At 34.6% G+C, this 22,132-nt stretch overlaps 1 protein-coding gene and 1 long non-coding RNA gene across 16 annotated transcripts in view; one reads left to right on the top strand and one right to left on the bottom strand.

The window, feature by feature from the left end:
* PTBP3 (polypyrimidine tract binding protein 3) overlaps positions 1–22,132 on the bottom strand; it is a 152,220-nt gene that overhangs the window by 49,307 nt on the left and 80,781 nt on the right. For all 14 annotated transcript variants that reach the window (XM_072842355.1, XM_072842352.1, XM_072842354.1 and 11 more), the window contains 2 exons: positions 12,541–12,710; positions 8,637–8,783 (listed from right to left, as the gene is read on the bottom strand). In XM_072842355.1, the coding sequence (XP_072698456.1) occupies positions 8,637–8,783; positions 12,541–12,710 (317 nt within the window). The remainder of the gene's footprint in view (positions 1–8,636; positions 8,784–12,540; positions 12,711–22,132) is intronic.
* The window catches only part of LOC140641883 (uncharacterized), an 86,103-nt gene that overhangs the window by 18,726 nt on the left and 45,245 nt on the right, over positions 1–22,132 (top strand). The gene's annotated exons all lie outside the window — the stretch shown is intronic.

A 22,132-nucleotide genomic window follows, 5' to 3' on the forward strand; every position in this document is an offset into this window, starting at 1 on the left:
TCCTGCCATAAGCATCAGAGCCTGAGCAATATTAGGAGAACATCTATGTGGTAGGGCTGCCTGGCAAGAGGAATCTGAGCCCAAACAAGGTATAAAAGGTATCTATGTGTGGGGGTGCCTCATTGCTAGACATCAGAACCTGAGGAATATGAGGTAGATAAGAAAGACAACCAGAGGAGAACAGCCTGAGTAGGAGTGTCAGAGCCTACAGAGAGTCCGGAAAGGGTATACATGGTGTGGACTAATATAGTGAAGACAGTCCAAGCAGAGTGAAGAGCAGGTCCATGAGGGCCTGAATGGGGGTAAAGAGGTAAATTAATAGCAGGGAAGCCCAGCATGGGCTGTAAGAGCCCAAGCAGGGGTAGGCAGACAAGCTTCTTTTCTTTTCTTTAGCAAAAAGATACTTAAACATTTACAGAGCACTATGTGCAGGCACCATTCCAAGCACTATCTATACAAATATCTCTCCAGTTCTCACAACCTGTAAGATATGAACTTTTTTTTAAAGATTTAATTTGAGAGAGAGAGAGAGAGAGAGAGAGTGAGTGTGTGTGTGCAGGATCAGGGGTAGAGGGAGAAGCAGACTTCCTCTTGAGCAGGGAGCCCAACATGGGGCTTGATCCCAGGACCCCAACATGATGACATGAACCCAAGTCAGGAACTTAACCAACTAAGCCACCCAAGTGCCCCAAGGTATATACTATTATTATTCCCATTATTTAGATGAGAAAACAGTCTCAGGCTACATGATTTCTCTGGAGTCACACAGAAGAGTGTGAACAGTGCACTTGAACACAATCTGCTTGACGAAATCTGAAAATGTCTCAGAAACAATTCTGAACCCTGCTTCTGTAAGACTCCTGGAAAGGTCTACTCTTTTTATTCTTGTTATTTTTGTTGTTGTTCAAGTCTAGCCGACATACAAAATATTGTATTAATTTCAGATGGCTTACCACAAGTGTAGTCACCATCTGTCACCATACAACACTAGTACAGTATTATTGACTATATTCCCTATGCTGTACTTTTCATCTACATGACTTATTTATTTTATAACTGGGAGTTTGTACTTCTTAACCCCCTTCACTTATTTTACCAATTCCCTTATCTACCTCCCGCTGGGGTAACCAGCAGTTTGTTTTTTGTATTTAAGAGTTTGTTTTTTGTTTTTCATGTTTTATTTTTTAACAGTCCCCATGTAAGTAAATAATATATTTGTCTTTCTCTGACTTATTTCACTTAGCATAATATCCTCTAGATCCATCCAAGTTGTTGCAAATGGCAAGATATCATTTAGCAGACAAGTTTCTAAATAGCATGCTCCACTAAAAGGAACTAGAGTACCCTAAAAAATAATTAGTTCTAGAGCTGGAGCAAAGAAAGCACAAAATGAGTATGTAAACTTTTTTGTTTCTGTAGTTTTCTTTTTTATCAGAATGCAAAGATGTATTCAAAGAATTATGAAAACATGCCAAAAGGACATAGAAGACAGCCTGAAGGGGCTCCCAATGGCCAAATACAGGACAGTTTGAGAATCAAAATAGTGATTGTTAACAAGTAATAATCCATCAAACAAAATAAGAAACCTTAAGTCTATACTGATACAAATTGACAGTTGACAAGGAGTAACATATTTACACTGCCTTAAAGAACCTTCTCCCAAAATATTCCTCTTTCCCCCTTTGTAAGTTATAATTTTACAGTGAAGAAGCCAAACATGACCCTAATCATGGAATCCAAGAGCACATCAGTAATGGAACAAATTGATACTATGTGCCACCTGATAGGATGCAATGAGAAAAAAAGAACATTACTTCTATTACGTTCCTATCAATGCTATATACACTAAATGCAATCACAAGGAAATACCAGATGAACTCAAACTGAGGGAAGTCTTAGAAGACAGGCTGCCCATAGTTATCAAAAGTATCATATCAAGGTCACAAAAGTCAAAGAGAAACTGAAGAACTGTTTCAGAGTAAAGAATACTAAAAGACAGGACTTCTAAACAGAACATGGGATTCTAAATGTTTGTTTTGCTCTAACAAACATTATTGAGATGATGGGCAAAACTTGACTGGGGACTGAGGCCTGAAGGGAAATAATATATCAATGCCAATTTCCTAATTTTGACCCCTATATTTTGGTTGTATAGGAGAATGTCCTTGACTATAGGAAATGCACACAAAGTATTACACAATGAAGACAGACCAGATTAGCAACCTATTCATAAATGCCAGAAGAAATAAAAAACTTACATTATATCTACCAACTTTTTTCTAATTTTGTATCTCAAAATTTAAAACAATTATTTAAGAAATGAAGTGGGTGAAAAAGGGAATAATTAAAGGGGAAAAGGCATGGTTAATGAATTAAGCATTTTAATGAAGTTAAAAGCAAGTTTTCATCAATCTCTTGTTCTATTAAACTCATTGTTTAAGAATGGTGATAGTCAAATGCTTGTGCCACAAAATGAAAAATTAAAAAAAAAAACCCACAAAAAACAAATCCTTTTTTACATACTGTATTCACTTCCAATTTTAAAGATCAGAGTACTGTGTGTATTATTTTAAATTAACATTTCTTGTGCTGTTTTCATGATTTAAATTTTTACTTAATTATATCATCCCTCTAATAGAGTTAGTTTTCCATTATGCTATGATAAATAACATGAAAATAAGTATCTTTCTGAAAACTGCTAGCTTTTACTTTCTGTAAAATAACTTTTACAGTTATTTAACTTCCTTTTTTAAAAATTTTTTTATTTATTTATGATAGTCACAGAGAGAGAGAGAGAGAGAGAGAGAGGCAGAGACATAGGCAGAGGGAGAAGCAGGCTCCATGCACCGGGAGCCCGACGTGGGATTCGATCCCGGGTCTCCAGGATCGCGCCCTGGGCCAAAGGCAGGCGCCAAACCGCTGCACCACCCAGGGATCCCTAACTTCCATTTTTATACTTATATACCTTTTTTTAAGATTGTACTTTATTAGAGAGAAAGTGCATACACATGAATGGGGGGTCAGGGGGAGAGGGAGAAACAAACTCCTTGCTGATGACCAGGGAGCCTGATTTGGGGCTCAATCTCAGGACCCCAGGATCATGACCTGAGCCAAAGGCAGAGACTTTAACCAACTGAGCCACCCAGATACCCCTGTACAACTCTTTTTTTATACCTTTTAACAGCATTTTTAGGCCATATAGATTTTTAAATAGCAGGTAATATACAAACTGCCCAACATCCAGTTTCCAAAGAATCACCTTTGAGAACAATATATGAATAATAATTTGAAATTTTTATACCATTGGTTTTCAAAATTATGCTCTTTATAAAACAGTCATGTATATGGAATACTGAGCACTCTAATCTTGTTTCAAACACAGCAGTTTATCTCATCTATTTTGTACCAGAATCCCAGGAAGAGTTTATTTGGAAAAAGGGTTCTATGCTTTCAAGTTTGAAAACTGATACAGAAGTTAGAACTAGCAGCCAAGAATATTAAAGTAGTCTTTATAACTCTCTGTCTCTCACACATATATACACACAACAGAGGTAATTACAGACATGGAAGATAAACAAATAGTGCTGCCCAACAGTTTCCTCTGAAGATGGAAATGTTCAATATCTACACTGTCCTATAAGATAATGACTAGCCACATGTGGCTAATAAGCACTTAAAAAGGGCCGGGATCCCTGGGTGGCGCAGCGGTTTGGCGCCTGCCTTTGGCCCAGGGCGCGATCCTGGAGACCTGGGATCGAATCCCACATCGGGCTCCCAGTGCATGGAGCCTGCTTCTCCCTCTGCCTGTGTCTCTGCCTCTCTCTCTCTCTCTCTCTCTCTGTGACTATCATAAATAAATAAATTTAAAAAAAAAGGGGGCCATGTACAACTGAGGCACCGAATTTTTCTTTTTTTAAGGTTTATTTGTTTTTAGTAATCTCCACACCCTATGTGTAACTTGAACTCACAATCCTGAGATCAAGAGTCACATGCTCTTCGGACTGAGTCAGCCAGGTAACCTACATTTTTTATTTTTTAAATGTATTTAAACTTAGCTACATGTAGCTAGCAGCTACCCTACTGAACACAACTCTAGATTGTCTAGGGAAAAACAGCACCATAGAGAGGTTCTAAGTGGAATAACAGTTCTTTTTTCTCTTAGATTAGGATGATTAAATCTTTATAAAAGTAAGCCTGTATAACCAAAAATAAACTTAACTTCACTGACTTAACTTCATTATGCCATCAATCATTCTACTAATCCTTTTTATTATACAATTCTACATATCTGCTAATTGCTACCAGTATTACTATTCTTGTTGTAGTTTCTCTTCCTTCACTCTTCCCCTTTGGCATGTGGGATACCACAGTGGAGAAATATAAGTGGTTTATACTGCCTTAATCATTCTAGAGTTCTCAATATATTCTGCATTAGTACTTCACAGAGCACTGAGTACAAAAGTCTCTGGGTAGGAGGCATACAAGAAATGCTTTTGACAACAAAAATTTGAGAAAATAATACCTGGAAAGAAGACAGAGTTTTAAGTAACTCTGCAGTTTCAATGTCTAAAAAAAAAAAAAAAAAAAGACTTCATTATTTGACAGAGGGAGTACAAGCAGGGGGAGCAGCAGCAGAAGGAAAGGGAGAAGCAGGCTCCCTGCTCAGTGGTGCCCCTAATTTTTAAGTATTTTGCAAACAGTCTTTCTGGAATAGTTGTAATAATTATTAAAAAGGAAACAGCAGTAGCATGATTGGAAAAATCAACAAATATTTTATCGTGGTCAGGGAGGCCAAATATACTTCATATGAAATTTAAATATGCCTGGATAATGTGAAAAAGTTCTAAAATTGAGATGGAGGGGCACCTGGGTGGCTCAGTTGGCTAAGCGTCTGCCTTTGGCTCAGGTCAGGATCCCTAGATCCTGGGATTGAGCCCCACACATTGGGGCTCAATGGGGAGACTGCTTCTCACTCTGCCCTCCCCCCTCTGCTCCTGCTCTCCTGTGTGCATGGCACAGGTGCTCTCTCTTACAAATAAATAAAATCTTTAAAAGATTAAAAAAATAAAGTAGAGATGGAAATGAACATACAATAAAATGCACAATTCTTAAGTGTGCAGTTTGATGATATTTTAGTACAGCCTTTTTAAGGAAAATACTTCTATGGTTATTTCTTTGCAGATTTATAAATGTCCAACCACAAGGTTAAAAAAAAAAACTGTCTATACCGTAACAACTATAATTAATACAACCATTTCTCAAATGGTGTCCCTCAAAATATGATCTAAATCTTTTAGCTGTAATTTTAGTTTAAATAAAAGGATAAAAATATTTGGTATTCATCTGACCCTCTGGCAAGTATGTCTATAGGCTGGAAAAGAAGTTATGTGCATGTTTTGGGTTATCTTGCTATTGAGAGAACAAAAGATAATGAAACAGTAATTTATCAGTTTCCTGGAGCTATCAGAAGAAAAGACATTTGATATATTTTATATATGCAAACAGGTACTTTCAATTCTGACTTCAGTTTTGGTGTAGAACTTTTAATAAAATAAAAATTATATTTATCAAACATCAGTGCATAAAAACTGCACAAAAGTAACAAAATGGAAAGGGCACTGGGAAGAAATCAAGGCTATCTAAGAATAAACTAGGTCATTTCAGCTGGCTCTGGTTGCCAAGCAACTGGGATTTCTCACAGTTTCCCTTCAGAATAATCCATTTCTTTAAGAGTTTTATTAAATTATTTATTTCTTCTTCAAGACTTATACTAACATATTTAGGAATCAAACTAACAAGAAAACTTCCATGACTTATAAGAAAGAAAATTAAAAACTCTAAAGAAATACAGGCAACAAAATATAACTTCTTCCTCCAAAGAATCAGACAGCAACATAAATATGTTAATTATCTTCAAATTAATCTATAAAAACCCAATTCAGTTACTGGGGTGGGGAGGAGTTATCAAAAAAGTTCTATTATATATGGAACTAGTTGGGGGTGCCTGGATGGTTCAGTTGGTTAAATGTTCAACTCTTGATTTTGGCTCAGGTTTTGATCTCAGAACTGTGAGTTCAAGACCTGCATTAGGTTCCATGCTAAGTGTATAGCCTACTTAAAAAAATAAACAAATGAATAAATAAATTTTAAAAATATAGTAACTATTTAATGGCTGAAAAGAAAGAGTAAAGAATAGGGCTTTGCCCTATTCAATATATCAGTACTGGAGACATTAGTCCTACAGAAATGGAAACAAGAATGGAACAGAATGGAATCCAAAAAGTAGTCTGTATTAGATGCAGAGTGGATACCAAGTGAGAAGCCCACCCATGAGGGTATATCAGGGCCATGCAAGCAGAATGTGAACGTCTGTCTAGAAAGTGTATATATGCATATTATAAGTAGGGAAAAGCAGGTGTATGGAAAACTACAACATGACAAAGGATAGTTTCCCATGAGTGGATAATAAATGAGTTATTAAAAAATAAATAAAAACAGTAAGGGAGAAACTGGTCACTGGGAGTTAGAAAAAAAAAGACCAAATCCTATCCTCACTCTCCAACTCCAAAATATTTCTAATAAAACAAAAAATTTAAATTAAAATAAAAACAGCTAAAACATAAAAGTATGAGAAGAAATAGGTGAAAAAAGTTTTTAAATATTGCTATGCTAGCTTTTTACGAGCATGGTATCAAAATCAGAAATCCTAACATAATCTTGAGACTTGACTATTGTATAAAAACAGTTTTAAAAGTGTATTAGCAAACAAAACTCACAGTGACAGAAAGCAGAATGAATGCCAGAGGCTAGAGGAGTGAGGGAGTAAGAAATTGGCATTTAGGGTACAGAGTTTCAGTTGGAGAAGTTGAGGGAATTCTGGATATAGATACTAGTGATGGATTACACAATGTGAATGTACTTAATGCTGCTGAACCACACTTATCAATGGTTAAAATGTAAGTTTTATGTTATATATATTTTACCACAGTTTGAAAAATGGGGGAAAAAATGGGGGGAAAATTGTATTAACAATTAATACAAAGTTGTATTAATTTTATTTAACCTGATAAAATTTTAATCAGATTAAAATCCTGATCTGTAAGTTATTAAATAAATATTGAGTAAGTGGTAAAATGTACTTTCTCACCTAGAATATTAACAAAGATGACAAGAAAACTGTTTGCTCACATATTATCAGTGGCAATCTAATAAGTAAAACATATTCTTAAAAAAAGCAATCATATATCAAAATATAAAATATGCATATGCTTAGTCTCAGCAATTTTGAGGCCACAAATGTAAACTAATAAGAAAACATTGCAAGTGTGCTAAGATATAAGAATGTTGCTACAATGTTATTTGTAAAAGAATAAAATTGGAAACAACTTCAGTGTCTATTAACAAGACATTGATAGATTATGGCTATTTTATAGAAAGGAGTATTACGCATTCATTTAAAAATTATGAAGTTATTCTACTTTTGCTGCCACGAAACAACATCTATGATATATTATACAGAAAAAATAACAGCTTCCAAAACATTAGGATTCCACTGATGTAAAATTATATACATAGACAATAATACACCTGAATAGAAAGAAGGGCTACACACCAAACGATTAGCAAAATGTTAATTAGCTATCTCTGGATAACTGTTTTGTTTTTCAATGTGGTTTTTGTTATTATTTTTACTGTTCTGGATTGTTTGAATGTTTTACTATAAGAGTGTATGCTATTTAGAATTTCTAAGTCAGTTTTTCATTTTAAAAAGTCTAATATCTAGAAAATTAAATATCTATCATCGCATTTACTAAGTTTATATAAGCTATTATATACCATTAATGTCTCTTAGAACAAGTTAAGGATTTTGCACAGGAAAAGTTATTGTTTTAAAAATGTGGAAAACTATAATTTACATTCAGTAGCTTGCACCATAATGACTTTCAACAGAATCAAAGAGTTGAAAGAGTTCTTTTGCCTAGGGCAAGAGCAAAGGGGCCAAACTTGCTCTTAACATAATAAGAAAACCTCTTTCCTGCTTTGTGGATCATTTTTTCTATCCTTAAGTAACTTCAAATTACTATTTTAGCTACTACACATCAACCTGGAGAAACACAAAAACAGTCAACATGAATTCTATCAAAATAAAAACTGAAAAAATGAGGTTAGAGATGTTGATATTTTACATTCCACATTCATCTAGAAGAGTCAAAAATCATTTAATGAATGTACCTATACAAATTCTTATTAACATCTTAAATGTTAGGTTCAGTTATTTAACATCACAATAGAAGCCTCATTCAAATTATTAATGTCTTTCTTATGTATTTGTAAAAATTTCCTTTTAGATCTGAAATTTTAAGAGATAGATAAGAACATAATTTTTTCCTTTTACTCATGAAAAGTTTCAAGGGAAAACTAACTCCATAACGTCAAACATATTTCTAAATGGCACAATGTAAGCCTTCAGGTAAGATTTTACATACACAATCTTTACTAATAAGGCATCCTAACATGGAAATCACATCCCCCCCCCCGCCAAAAAACAGAAAATTATTTTTAAGGTATTATACCATGTGTTCTTGTAACTAATTTTTAAAATGCCTATAATACTTACAGCTTAAAAAAATACTTACAGCTTGATTAGGTAGATTGTCAGTCTTAAGTTCTCTGTGATTGGAATACTGAATAAAAACAGGCTGGCTTCGAAGGTGAGGAGTAACAGGAGTGTAATAATTCACCATAGTAACAGCAGCTTCCTCAGAAGCCATTTCTAAGAAAGCCTGCAATAAACACAAGAAAGAAAAGTGAAAGCTCATGTTTTTGAAAGACAGCTAAGAACTATGAAAAGACTTTTGCTTCAAAGTGTATCATTGATGTTAACTGAAAACACATTTGAAAAGTTGGGTTCAATAAAGGATTTGGGACTGGGAAATTGCCAGCTGAATGATTTCATGTGGCTTTTGATTTTCCTCTTTTTTCTGTTTCTTCTAAAACCTAGAAATAATTAAAAAGGCAAAAATAAAGGTGAACATCAGCATTGTAATTGGATGCTTTCAGGGGTTGGGATTTAACAGTTCTTTCCTAAATAAAAACTTCTCAAAGATGGGGGGCATAATGATTTGCTCTCCTTCACCTTTTACTGAACAGCTGTTTATGATACAATTAAGTTTATGATAGAATTGGGAACGCCTGGGTGGCTCAGAGGTTGAGCATCTGCCTTTGGCTCAGGGCGTGGTCCCAGAGTCCTGGGATGGAGTCCTGCATTGGGCTCCCCAAAGGGAGCCTGCTTCTCCCTCTGCCTGTGTCTATGTCTCTCTGTCTCTCTCATGAATAAAATGAGATAAATAAAATCTTTAAAAAAAAAAAAGTTTATCATAGAATTAAACAGAGCATTCGGGTGCAAAGGCTCAACTGTTCAAATTAGGGAAATGGAAGAACTTCCTACATTAAGTCAGTATTAAGTCCTTTAAGTGACTTTTTTTGAGATCTGTGTTAAAAAATAGAGACACATCAGGCCCCAAATGAAGTTACCTGTACTAAGCCAAAGTCACCAAACCAAGACTTAAATCTTTTTTTTTTTAATTTTTATTTATGATAGTCACAGAGAGAGAGAGAGAGAGAGAGAGAGACAGAGACAGAGACATAGGCAGAGGGAGAAGCAGGCTCCATGCACCGGGAGCCCGACGTGGGATTCGATCCTGGGTCTCCAGGATCGTGCCCTGGGCCAAAGGCAGGCGCTAAACCGCTGCGCCACCCAGGGATCCCCAAACCAAGACTTAATATCTAACAATTACAGTTTCAAACTCTCCCAAGATTGGAATCTTAAACCAGTCCATCTGGAATCACCTGGCCAGCACTAGTGAGGTCATCTGCCTGACAGACGCCCACTATTCCCTAAAGAGAGGTGACTTGCCTGAAACAATTCACTCTACTAGTAATTTCCTTGCCCCACCCTATTCTGCCTATAAAAGTCTTTCGTTTTGCACTGCTCTCATAGCTCCTTTCTATCTGCTAGATGAGATGCTGCCCAATTCATGAGTTGCTGAATAAAGTCAGCCAATAAAACTTGAATTTCAACTGAATTTCATCTTTAACATCTGTAATCAGTGTACTAATATCAGGTATTTGAAAAATAATATAGAAAAAAAGAAAAATAATATAGGAAGAGCTGAGATAGAAGAAGTTCCTTGGGACTTGTGTCTTACTCTATAAATATGGCTTCTTCTGACTGTCAAAACTCTACTAACCACCACTCACACCTCTCAAAACTACTGTAAGGACATCTCAAATTTAAAATGCAAGAAGAACCCCTGATCCACATCAATCAAATTTCTAGACAATTCTTTTTCACTACAAAATGTATGCAATTAGCAAGTGTACAGTAACCACTTCAAATTATCCATAAAACATTTAGAATTTACTTATAAAAATATGTATTTATTAACAACAAATTTCCTGAACACAGCATATGAGAAATATCTATAAAACAAACTATTTGTTTATAATTATATTACTTGCTAAGTGTTTCTATTTGGCAAATACTTCAATAAAGAAATATTAACTTGACAAATGTTAAATATGATGCTAAACTACATCAATCAAGTGTCACAACTGAACCAATTAAATGCTTTAACGGAACTAACAATATTCTATGAAGTAGTAATGTTAGCCACATGACAGTGATCAAATATCATTAATTAATCCACAAAAGATAAAATTCCACTATTTTCAAGGAATAAATATCCACAATGCAATTTAAAACCACCATCCAAGTGTATTAGTTATATACTTCTACTAGTTTTTCTATGAGGATAAAAATGATCAAGGTAACCAAAACAGCTATAGCAATACTTCTTCCTATTTGGTTTTTAATCATCTTTTCAACAAAGAACTTGTATACCATTTACAAATAATATTCACTATATGGCGGGAAGAGTATTTTTCTGAAAACTTCTTCATAAATGCAAAGAACTAAACTCAATGTCTAACAGTCACACAAAGGAAAAGCCAAACATCTTTGGAATACATGATTCCTGTTATAGAAAATTTTTCCTCAAAGTATATATATGACCTAAAAATTCATACATAAAAATAACTTTTTCCACATAGACCCCAGTAAAGGAATTATTTAGGTTTTCCCAAAGTATCCAGAGAAATCTATTTTCATTATAAGGGTTGGAGAAAAAAACAAAAGTCACTGCCCAGAGAAATGCTGGTGAAAATATCCCCATGCTGCCCTCAACACTCTACCTCTAAGTACCATAGGAAAGATCACACCTACAAGTAGTCCTAATGATTCACATGACACTCTCTCATTAAAGTATATTACTAACAAAATATTTTCTAAGCAGGATTTATGATCCAAAGACAAGCAATTAACGTAACAACACTACAAATAAATAAATTATAAATTCAGAACCAATAGTAGAGACAAAGACAAAGTGTGATGTTGTCCGCTGCCCTTCATAACCATTTGACAGTATGTACAGGATACAATACATGAAACATGATAATGCACATGATACATCTGACAGCCATTAGACTTGCCCACCTTGACTCTTTTAAAACCACGCAAAGCATACTATTCTCAATAGTGACAACTGAGTTAAAATAAAGATCCAAGTACATGTACTATCTCCAAAAGATGTAAGATAAATGTGTAAACACAACGAAAGCTGAATACTAAGACCTGTTATTTAACCTCTCCAGATTTAAATAACTTCATCTTTTTTTTTTTTTTTTTTTTTTTTTTTTTTTTTTAAATAACTTCATCTTAATTAAATGGGAATTTTACTTAGTTTACTGAAGGGCCAAAATCAGACATCATCCAGTCTTTTTCATGTCCAACACATATCCATCTACTTATAAGTGTATTTATGATTCTTAAACTTATTTATGAAAATTTTAAGTAAGAACATGGAACTTATCACAACGTACTACACAAGGTCTAGGGCCTAAATTTGTTGTCCTCTTCTTACCAGCAATGTTCAGTATAAAAGATTTTTAGGACAATCAAAAACTGGGGAAGAAACAATAAAGAATTCATCCTAGTAGGGTCTGAGCTGGAACAAGAAAGCAGGCAACTGTTCCAACATAATTCCTTATTCATCTTAAGAAAAGCCTATTAACTTCTGAAATGAAAAATTTCTAGCAGTCCCTTTTGAATTATTAAAGAAGCTATATATTAATTCTACAACTAAAATATACTACATATTTCTATATAAATATTGGAAAACAAATATTCCTTAATTGCCAAATAAGGTATAATTTATATCCCCTCTCTGATAATTAAAGGGTATTTTCATGAACTCTATTGTAATTAAGAATATAAAAGGTTTTTTGTTAAGGAAGAAAAGGACAAGTCACTGAATTAATATTTTTGTTTGTTGTTTCCTGTCACACATAAAAAAATTCTATTTAAAAAACTATGTAAAGAAAATGAAATTTAGGAAATACGGAACAGTTCAAGAAAATAAGTCATCTTTAACACTAATACCCAGAGAAATCACTGTGGTTCGATTTTTAAATATTACATACCTGGCTTTTTCCTTTCAACATCAAAAGATTAGTGACTTTGCCAAATGGTAGACCTAATGATATGACCTCTGCTTCGGTGACATCACTTGGAATTTTGCGAAGATGAAGAACACGGGAAGGCGAACAGGGAGGTCTATCTCCTTTAAATTTCTTGTTGTCATTCCCATTAGCTAAAAAAATAAGATTTTTTTGAAGTTACACAAACTAATTTAGGTTGACATACTACATTAACCCTATTGTCATGTTTCATCTTCAATAGTTTTAAGTTTTTGAAATTCAGGAAACTATGAGGTTGATCAGGGAAGAGAAGGACAGTGGAAAACCAACCACCGACCTTCAATAAATGGGTGTTTTTGGTTTTTCAATGCAAGTATTAAATTTGTTCAAACCTGAAGTCTGATTTTTAACTTCAAGGAAAAGTATTGGATAAATAAATTACTATTTTTTTGTGAATAGAGAATGTTTATATGTCTCTAAGGTATTTTTTAAAGATATTTTTCTAATTTGTTCTAGTGCTGAATAAATAAGAACAATAACTTTTAGTAAGGATTATAAAAGAAATTTTGTATTTACCACATCCTGAGGGGATTTGGATTTGAGCTGTATCACTGTGAAAATAAGTTTATTTCTTAGGCATTATGTATTTTTTACTAATCTTTTAATGAAGTGTTTTTTAGAAGCTAAATTATGGTTTCCTAAAATAATCTTATTCCTTATTATGTAATAGTAGGTCTTAACGTAAGCATTATCTTGTTAGAAATACAAATTTTCAGCCCTACCCCATATCTACTAAATCAGAACCTAGGGGTGGGGCCCAATAACTCATATTTTAATAAGCCCTCCAGATGATTTTGACACAGTCTGAAGTTTGAGAACCACTGCTGCACAATAAAGAAATCCACTAGCCCAGTTTACAGCTAAATCTTATTTAAATCCTTTTAACACTGACAATAACTAGAACTGACAAGCCTGTAATGAATACTCAAATTTATATACATAAGATTCAGAAATGTTTTTCGCCAAATATAGCACCATGTAAGACTGAATGCAAATTATTTGAAAGCCCTAAATTTCATTACACTGTTTTTTTTAATGCTAAATAGTACCATACTTAGTACTATTAGGAAAATACAATCTTTCCAAATGCCTAAAATTATCATTTTTCCAAATATTAATGGAACCTTGCAAACAAATAACATGAATACCATAAAAAAATTATATGGCAATACTTTGTACCCAAATCTGTGGCACAGAACTCAACTTGCTTACAAGCGTGTAGGTTGACTTAATACCCAAACCAGCACTCCCAAATTCTCTGTTCACGAATGCAGCAATTCCTATAGGTCGGTCCTTACTGGCTTGCTGTGCCTGTATATAGCAAATGCTACCAAGACTGTGAATAACAGGCAGTTAAATACTTACTGCAAATTAATCTGGGAGGCAAGAGATTCTTTTTCCTCCTCTCAATCACCCAGAAACACTGATTTTTCCCTCCAAAATGACTCATTACATTTTTTATGCCCACTCTCAGTGTCCCTAAATTCACCTATGATCTTTTCCCCTTCTACTTCCTCTAGCCTCACTCCCTCCCATTCCAACTCAGATCCAACATCTTATTAACCAAACTAAAATAACGTATCACATCATTATCCTGCTTTAAACACCTTGTCCCTTAGTTTCTAGCTTTCACATTGTTTTCACTTATACTGCCTCATACAAAAATATACCTGAGATAAATCTTACTAATTTTAATAGATGAAGAGACAGAGGTTCAGAGAATAAATGATTTTTGTACAAAGCCAGCAAGTGTTAAAAGTGTCATTCAAACTTAAATTTAAGGATAATATTTTTTAGCACAAAAATCTCAAAATGTCTTATCATTTCTGGAAAAAAGCAAAGCAACTTGACACTGACATAAATTTTCAAAGTATGTACAGATTTATGCAGATTATAATGATAATATTATCACTAAATTAGAACACCATACATTATATTCTTGATAGTAGTGAAAGCGGCATACAGGGTGTACCCTCCCAGTATGCCTAGATGTCCAGACAATAGTACCACCATCTTGTGCTTTCGTAACCAGCCCAAGGTGTTAAAAAACTGGAAAATCTCCTAAAAGCAAGAGGATTTTATCAGCTTACCCAGAATACTCCAAAATAAATGAAAGAACATTTAGAAGGTTTTTTCTTTAACAGAGATTTTAATCACCTGTAGGAGTAAAAATAAATGCCTACTCATGCTATTTAAGCTTATTGTTATACTATCAAATAAAGATTTATGGCAACAATTTTTTATCAAGAAATATGCAATTATAGGGGATCCCCAGTGGCTCAGCTGTTTTAGAGCTTGCCTTCGGCCCAGGGCATAATCCTGGATTCCCATGATCAAGTCCGCATCGGGCTCCCTGCATGGAGCCTGCTTCTCCCTCTGCCTGTGTCTCTGCCTCTCTCTCTGTGTCTCTCATGAATAAATAAAATCTTAAAAAAAAAAAAAAAGAAATACGCAATTATAGACACCATTTTACGTTGTTAATTGTTCGGAATTATAAAACTGCCTGAGCTATGTTAAGAGCATGAACTAATACATCAGACATCCAGTCCTAAGTAAGTTACCTGACATAACTGAGCCTCAAATTCTTTTCCAGTAAAATGAGAATAACAGGGCTATTTTCAAAATGAAATTAGAGAACATATTTAATTACTAGGTGTAGGGGCACCTGGGTGGCTGAGTCAGTTAAGTGTCTGCCTACCACTCAGGTCTGATCCCGGAGTCCTAGGATCGAATCCCCATCAGGCACTCTGCTCAGCGGTGAGTCTGCTTCTCCTTCTCCCTCTGATCCTTCCCCTGCTTGTGCTCTCACTAGCACTCTAGCTCTCTCAAATGAATAAATAAAAACATCTTTAAAACTAGGTGTAATGCTTAGCATATAGTAATCAATAAAATGTCTTGATTTTCTTGGGAAGGACTGTTTAACCTCAGGTAATGTCTTTCTACCTTTCTGGTATTAAAATGATGATTGTAGGTGACAGTGGCTTTTTTCTCTTAATGTGCTTAACTTTCCTACATTTAAGACATTGCTCAAAATTAAAATTTTATTATTCTATAAAATCTAAAAATCTAAGAATTACTCATCTAGATGACCCGAGAAAAGGTTATAGCCAAAGGCTTGATGAATATAATAATCTGAAAATGGAAAATATATAAGCAGTCATATGGCCAAAATTTACTAAAGTCAACAGGAAACAAGGAAATTCTAATGTATTTAATACATAACTTTGAGGAATTACTCTCTGCACAAAAAATACATTAGAGATTTTCCAAAATTGTTACTGTGAAAATCAACACTCAAAATACTTAGTTTGTAAAAGTCTTGCATTTTATTGAATATACTGAAAACTACTGAATGCCTGCTACATATTAGGTTCCAAAGAAAATAAGTAGAAGAGGCTTTATAAAATGCATATATTCCCATCTCAAAAATGGAGAAACAACCAGGAAAACTATCCTAGAAATACGGGTCTTTTAAAAAATGTAACTTTATTAGGGTATACTTTAGACATAATAATATCCACCTACATTTTAAATGCAATCTGAGAATTTTTGACAAATATATATACCCATATGACCTCAAAAATCAAGATCTAGAACATTTCCATCTTCAAAAGTTTCCTAGTACTTCTTTGTCAGTCCTCCCTCCAAACACCTCCTCAAGCTAAACTACTATACTATCTTGATTACTATAGTTTTAGAGCAATTTTTTAAATTTATTAATTTTTTTTTAGTAATCTATACACCCAAAGTGGAGCTTTAACTCACAACCCTGAGAGCATGAGTTGAATGCTTTGCCGCTGGAGCCAGACAGGAATGCGTTTATAGCAATTCTTGAAATTAAGTACTTATGTGGGGGAGAATTCACATCCTAACAGTTTTGAGTCATGCAAAACATATGCTTTATGACTTCTCTCTGCCTTTACTTAGGTCTTCTTTAATTTCCCTTAACATTGTTGTATGGTTTTCAGTGTAATGGTCTTGCACATATTCCTGACCCTGTATCCTGCAACCTTACTAAATTCTTTAGAATTTTCTACATACACAGTTTTATTTTTTACTCTCCAACATGTATGCCTTTTATTTCTTATTCTACTTTTATTGAACTGGCTAGGACTCCTTGTATAAAGTTGAATAGAAATAATGAGACTGGACATACTTGCATCATTGTGGATTTCAAAGGACAGGACTCTCTTATACCATTAAGTATGATGTTGGAGTTTCACACCTTTATTGGGGTAAACAGGTTCCCTCTATTCCTAGGTAGTTTAGGGTCTTGTTTATCAGGAATAAAAACTGAATTTTTCAAATGCCATCCCAGGATATATTAAGATGATCATAAAATTCTTCTCTTTGTTCTGTTAATAGAGTATATTGCACTAATTTTCAAAAGCTAAACCACTTGGTATTCTCTTGGAATAATTCTGACTTGGTCATAATATATGATCTCCTCTCCATAGATACATAGCTGAATTTAATGTCTTCTAAGTATTGTTTTTGGGTCCATTTTCATGAGGAATATTAATCTGTAGTTTTCCTTCCTGTATCAAAGATAATACTAACCTCATAAAATAAATTAGGAAGTGTTCTATATTCTCAAAGAGTTTGCATAGCATTGGTGTTATCACTTCCTTAAATAAACTTTTTTTTTTTTTTTTTAAGATCTTATCCATTTGAAACAGAGAAAACATGCACAAGTACACTCAAGAGAAATTGCGCAGGGCAGGAGAGGTAGAAGCAGGCTCCCTGCTGAGCTGGGAGCCCGATGTGGGTCTCAATCCCAGGACTGAGAGATCATGACCTGAGCCAAAGGCAGACGCTTAACCAAGTGAGCCACCCAGGCACCCCAGGTCTTAAACTATTTAATTCTCAACTTGATTTAAAATAAGTATAGAGTTATTTGGGTTTTCTAGTCATTTTCTATCAATTGTGGTATTTTATATTTTTCAAGGAATTTGTCCACTTCATATAAATTAAATGAATACCTGTTCGTTCATTTTATTGACTTACAACTCTTCATAATATTTGCTTAGTATTGGTCTTAGCCTGCTTAGGATACTAGAACAAAATATGACAGACAGAATGATTGAACAATAAAAATTTACTTTTTCATAGTTCTGGAGATTGGAAGTCCAAAATTAAGGTGCCAGCATATCACTTTCTAATGAGGACTCTTTTCCTGGCTTATAGACAAGGCACCCTTCCAAGGGTCCTCACATGGCGGGGGTGGAGGCAAGAGCAAGCTCTCTGATATCTCTTTATAAGGATTCTAATCCCATTGTGAGGGCTACACCTCCAAGGCCCAGTCTCCACATACCATCACACAGAGGTTTGGGCCTTTACACACATGAATTTGGGGGATACACAAACATTCAGTCCATAACATCATCCTTTTAACATTTGGAGCATTCTTGATATTGGTAATTCCTCTCAGTTTCTGGTCTACCTAGAGATTTATCAATTTTACTGGCCTATTAAAAACTATTGGTTTTACTAATTTTTCTCTACTGCTTGTTTTCTAGGACCTTAATTCATGCTTCTCATATTTTTTAAAAGATTTTATTTATTTATTCATGAGAGACAGAGAGAGAGAAGCAGAGACACGGGCAGAGGGAGAAGCAGGCTCCATGCAGGGAGCCTGACAAGGGACTCAATCCTGGGACCCCAAGATCACGACCTGAGTTGAAGGCAGCACTAAACCGCTGAGCCACCCAGGCTGCCCTATGCTCCTCATATTTTATATTTTCTTCCTTCTATTTACTTGGGAGTTTAACTTGCTTTTCTCTGCTATGCTTAGCAGCATAGGTGATTCATTTTATATTTTTTCTTTTCTAATAAACAAAACTATAAATTTCCTTCTAAGAATAGTTCTGGCTGCACCCTTCAAAGTTTAGTAAATTGTGTTTTTATTTTAATTCAGTTCAAAATATTTTCTAATTTCCTTTGTGACATATTTGATCCATAGGTTAAGTGTTACTTTAAAAAGATTAATTGGGAAAATTTTCCCCATATACTTGAGGATTATGCTCTTTTGATTTCTAATATAATTTTAATGAAGAGAACTAATTCTATATAATTTTAATGCATTCACCTTTTATTGAGACTTGTTTTACTTGGTAACTATTTCCTGTGAACTTGAAAAAAATGTGTATTCTGGTAGTATTGCAGAAACTGGTCCACTGTCAATTAAAACAAGCTGGTTGTTAGTGTTGAAAACATCTATATTAAGGGATCTACAAACTTCTTAAATGACTACATAAGTATTTTAGACTTTGTGAGCTATAAAATCTCTGTTGCATCTATTTAACTTTACAGTGGTTGGATGAAAGCACCCACAAGTATGTAAAATAAAGGAGTGTGCCTAGGTTCAAATAAAGTTTTATACATGAACACTGAAATTTCTATTTCATATAAGCTTCATGTATCTCAGAATATTGTTATTTTTTCAATTTAAAAATGTAAAAATCAGTCTTAGGTCACAGGAAATACAAAAATGGGCAAATAAGACAGATTTGGTTTACATGTCAGAGTCTGTTAACCTCTGTGTCCTGACTTTCTGTTTACTATGCTGTCAATTACTGAGACAGAGGTTTTGAAATCTCCAATTATAACTGAATTTATCTACTTCTCTATTTAGTTCTATTAGCTTTCATTTTATGTATTTTTTTTTATTTTTTTATTTATTCATGGTAGTTACACAGAGAGAGAGAGAGAGAGAGAGGCAGAGACATAGGCAGAGAGAGAAGCAGGCTCCATGCACCGGGAGCCCGACGTGGGATTCGATCCCAGGTCTCCAGGATCGCGCCCTGGGCCAAAGGCAGGCGCCAAACCGCTGCGCCACCCAGGGTTCCCTCATTTTATGTATTTTGAAGCTCTGTAACAAGAAATACAAATAAATACAATGGAACACAAAATGATAAATAATAAAATGAAACAAAAAAAAGTGGTCTAGAGAAAGCTAAGGAAACAAAGGAAGAAAACAACAAAGAATAAATGGGACAAATAGAAAACAAATAGCAAGATGGTAGACTTAAAACCAACCATGTCAAATAATTAAGTAGAAATGGCAAAAGATTCCAGTTAAAAGGCAGTTTATCAGTGTGATAAAAGCAAGACTCAATTATATGATGTGAAGAAGAAATCCATTTTTTTAAACTTTATTTTTAAGTAATCTCTATACCCATTGTGGAGTTTGAACTCACAACCCCAAGACCAAGAGTTACATGCTCTACTGACTGAGCCAGCCAGGTGCCCCAGAAGAAATTCATTTTAAGTATAAAATCTCAGGTTCAAAGTAAAAGGAATGGAAAAAGATAAATATGTAAACAGTAATCATAATAAAGCTGAGTGGGCTGTACTAACAGACAAAGTAGACTTCAGGAAAAGGAGTTCACAGATTAGAAGAATAAATACTGTTAAAATGTCTACACTACCCAAAGCAATCTACACATTTAATGCAATCCCTATCAAATACCAACAGCAGTTTTCACAGAACTAGAACAAATAATCCTAAAGTTTGGTATGGAACCACCAAAGATCTCAAACAACCAAAGCAATCTTGAAAAGGATAAGTAAAGCTAGAGACAATACAATTCCAGACTTTAAGCTGAAATCATCAAACAGTATGGTACTGGTACAAAAACAGGGTCATAGATCAATGCAACAGAAGAAAAAACCCAGAAATAAACCCATAATTATATGACCAATTAATCTTTGACAAAGCAGGAAAGAATATCCAATGGGGGGGGGAATCTTTTCAACAAATGGTGTTGGGAAAATGGAACAGCAACATACAAAAGGATGAAAGTGGATGACTTTCTTTCACCACTCACAAAAATAAAGTCAAAATGGACTAAAGACCTAAATATATTTAATATCCTCAAGTTATAACAGTCTAATCTGAATTTATGCCAGTTTATCTTCAGTAACACACAAAAATTCTGTACCTTTACACTTCTGTCCCCACCTCTTTCTGTTGTGTCACAATCCTATATCCTTGTACATGTGTCCCCCAAAACATGAACTAATAATTCTTTTAAATGCATTAGTCTCCTAAATTGCATGGAGCAAAAATGTGGAGCTTACAAACAAGTCACACGCTAGCTTTTAGATTAGCAATACTTTAAAAAATGCAGTTCTTTTGTGAAAGACCTGTACTTTGAAAACTATAAAACACTAATGAAAGAATGGAAGGCAGCACAAAGAAATGGAAAGACATTCCATGTTCACAGGTTAGAAGAATAATACTGTTAAAATGTCTACACTACCCAAAGCAATCTACACATTTAATGCAATCTCCAACAAATGAACCATAAAAATCCTAGAAGAGAACACAGACAGTAACTTCTTTGATACCAGCTGTAACAACTTATTTCTAGATATATCTACTGAAGCATGGGAAACAAAAGAAAAAATAAACTATTAGTACTAGAGCAAAATCAAGCTTCTGCACAGTAAACATCTAAACAATCAACAATACTAAAAGATAATCTAAGGAATGGGAGAATATATTTGCAAATAACATATTTGATAAAGGGTTAGTATCCAAAATATATGAAGAACTTATAAAACCCCCAAATGAATAATCCAATTAAAAATGAGTAGAAGACATGAACAGACATTTCTCCAAGGAAGACATGCAGATGGCCAAGAGAAAGATGAAAAGATGCTCATTATCACTTACTATCAGGGAAATGCAAATCAAAACTACAATAAGATATCACCTCACCTGTGAGAATGGCTAAAATCAGTAACACAAGGAAGAACAGGTGTTGGTGAGGATGTAGAGAAAAGGGAACCCTCATGCACTATTGGTGGGATATCATATGGTATGTCATTCTCTATTTCGCTTAGCATATTACTCTCTAGTTCCATCCATGTCACTGCAAATGGAAAGATTTTATCATTTTTATAGCTGAATAATATTCCATTTAAATGGGAAAAATACACACCACATCTTTTTTAAGATTTTATTTATTTGAGTGAGAAAGAGAATATGAATGGGGGAGGGGCAAGAAGAAAGTGGGGGGGGGCAGAGGGAGAGGGAGAAGCAGACTTCCCACTGAGCCGGGAGCCCAATTAAAGAAATGGACCCCAGGGCTTAATCCCAGGATCATGACTTGAGCAGAAGGCACATGCTTAACCACATAAGCCACCTAGGTGCTCCTTAAGAATTTTTTTTTTTTTTTAATAATGTCTACATCCAACATGAGGCTTGACTCACAACCCCAAGATCAAGAGTCACACATTCCACTGATCGAGAAAGCCAGGCGGCCTTCTCTTTTTTTTCTTTCTAAAGATTTTTTTCTTTCTAAAGATTTTATTTATTTATTCATGAGAGACAGAGAGAGAGAGAGAGAGAGAGAGGCGCAGAGACACAGGCAGAGGGAGAAGCAGGCTCCATGCAGGGAGCCTGACATGGGAATCCATCCTGGGACTCCAGGATCACACCCTGGGCTGCAGGCGGCGCTAAACCACTGTGCCACCAGGGCTGCCCTTTTTTTTCTTAATCTGCGACTGGACTTTAGAGTCAGGTGTG

The sequence above is a fragment of the Canis lupus genome, chromosome 10 (genome assembly GCF_048164855.1).
Source record: "Canis lupus baileyi chromosome 10, mCanLup2.hap1, whole genome shotgun sequence".
NCBI lineage: Eukaryota > Metazoa > Chordata > Mammalia > Carnivora > Canidae > Canis > Canis lupus.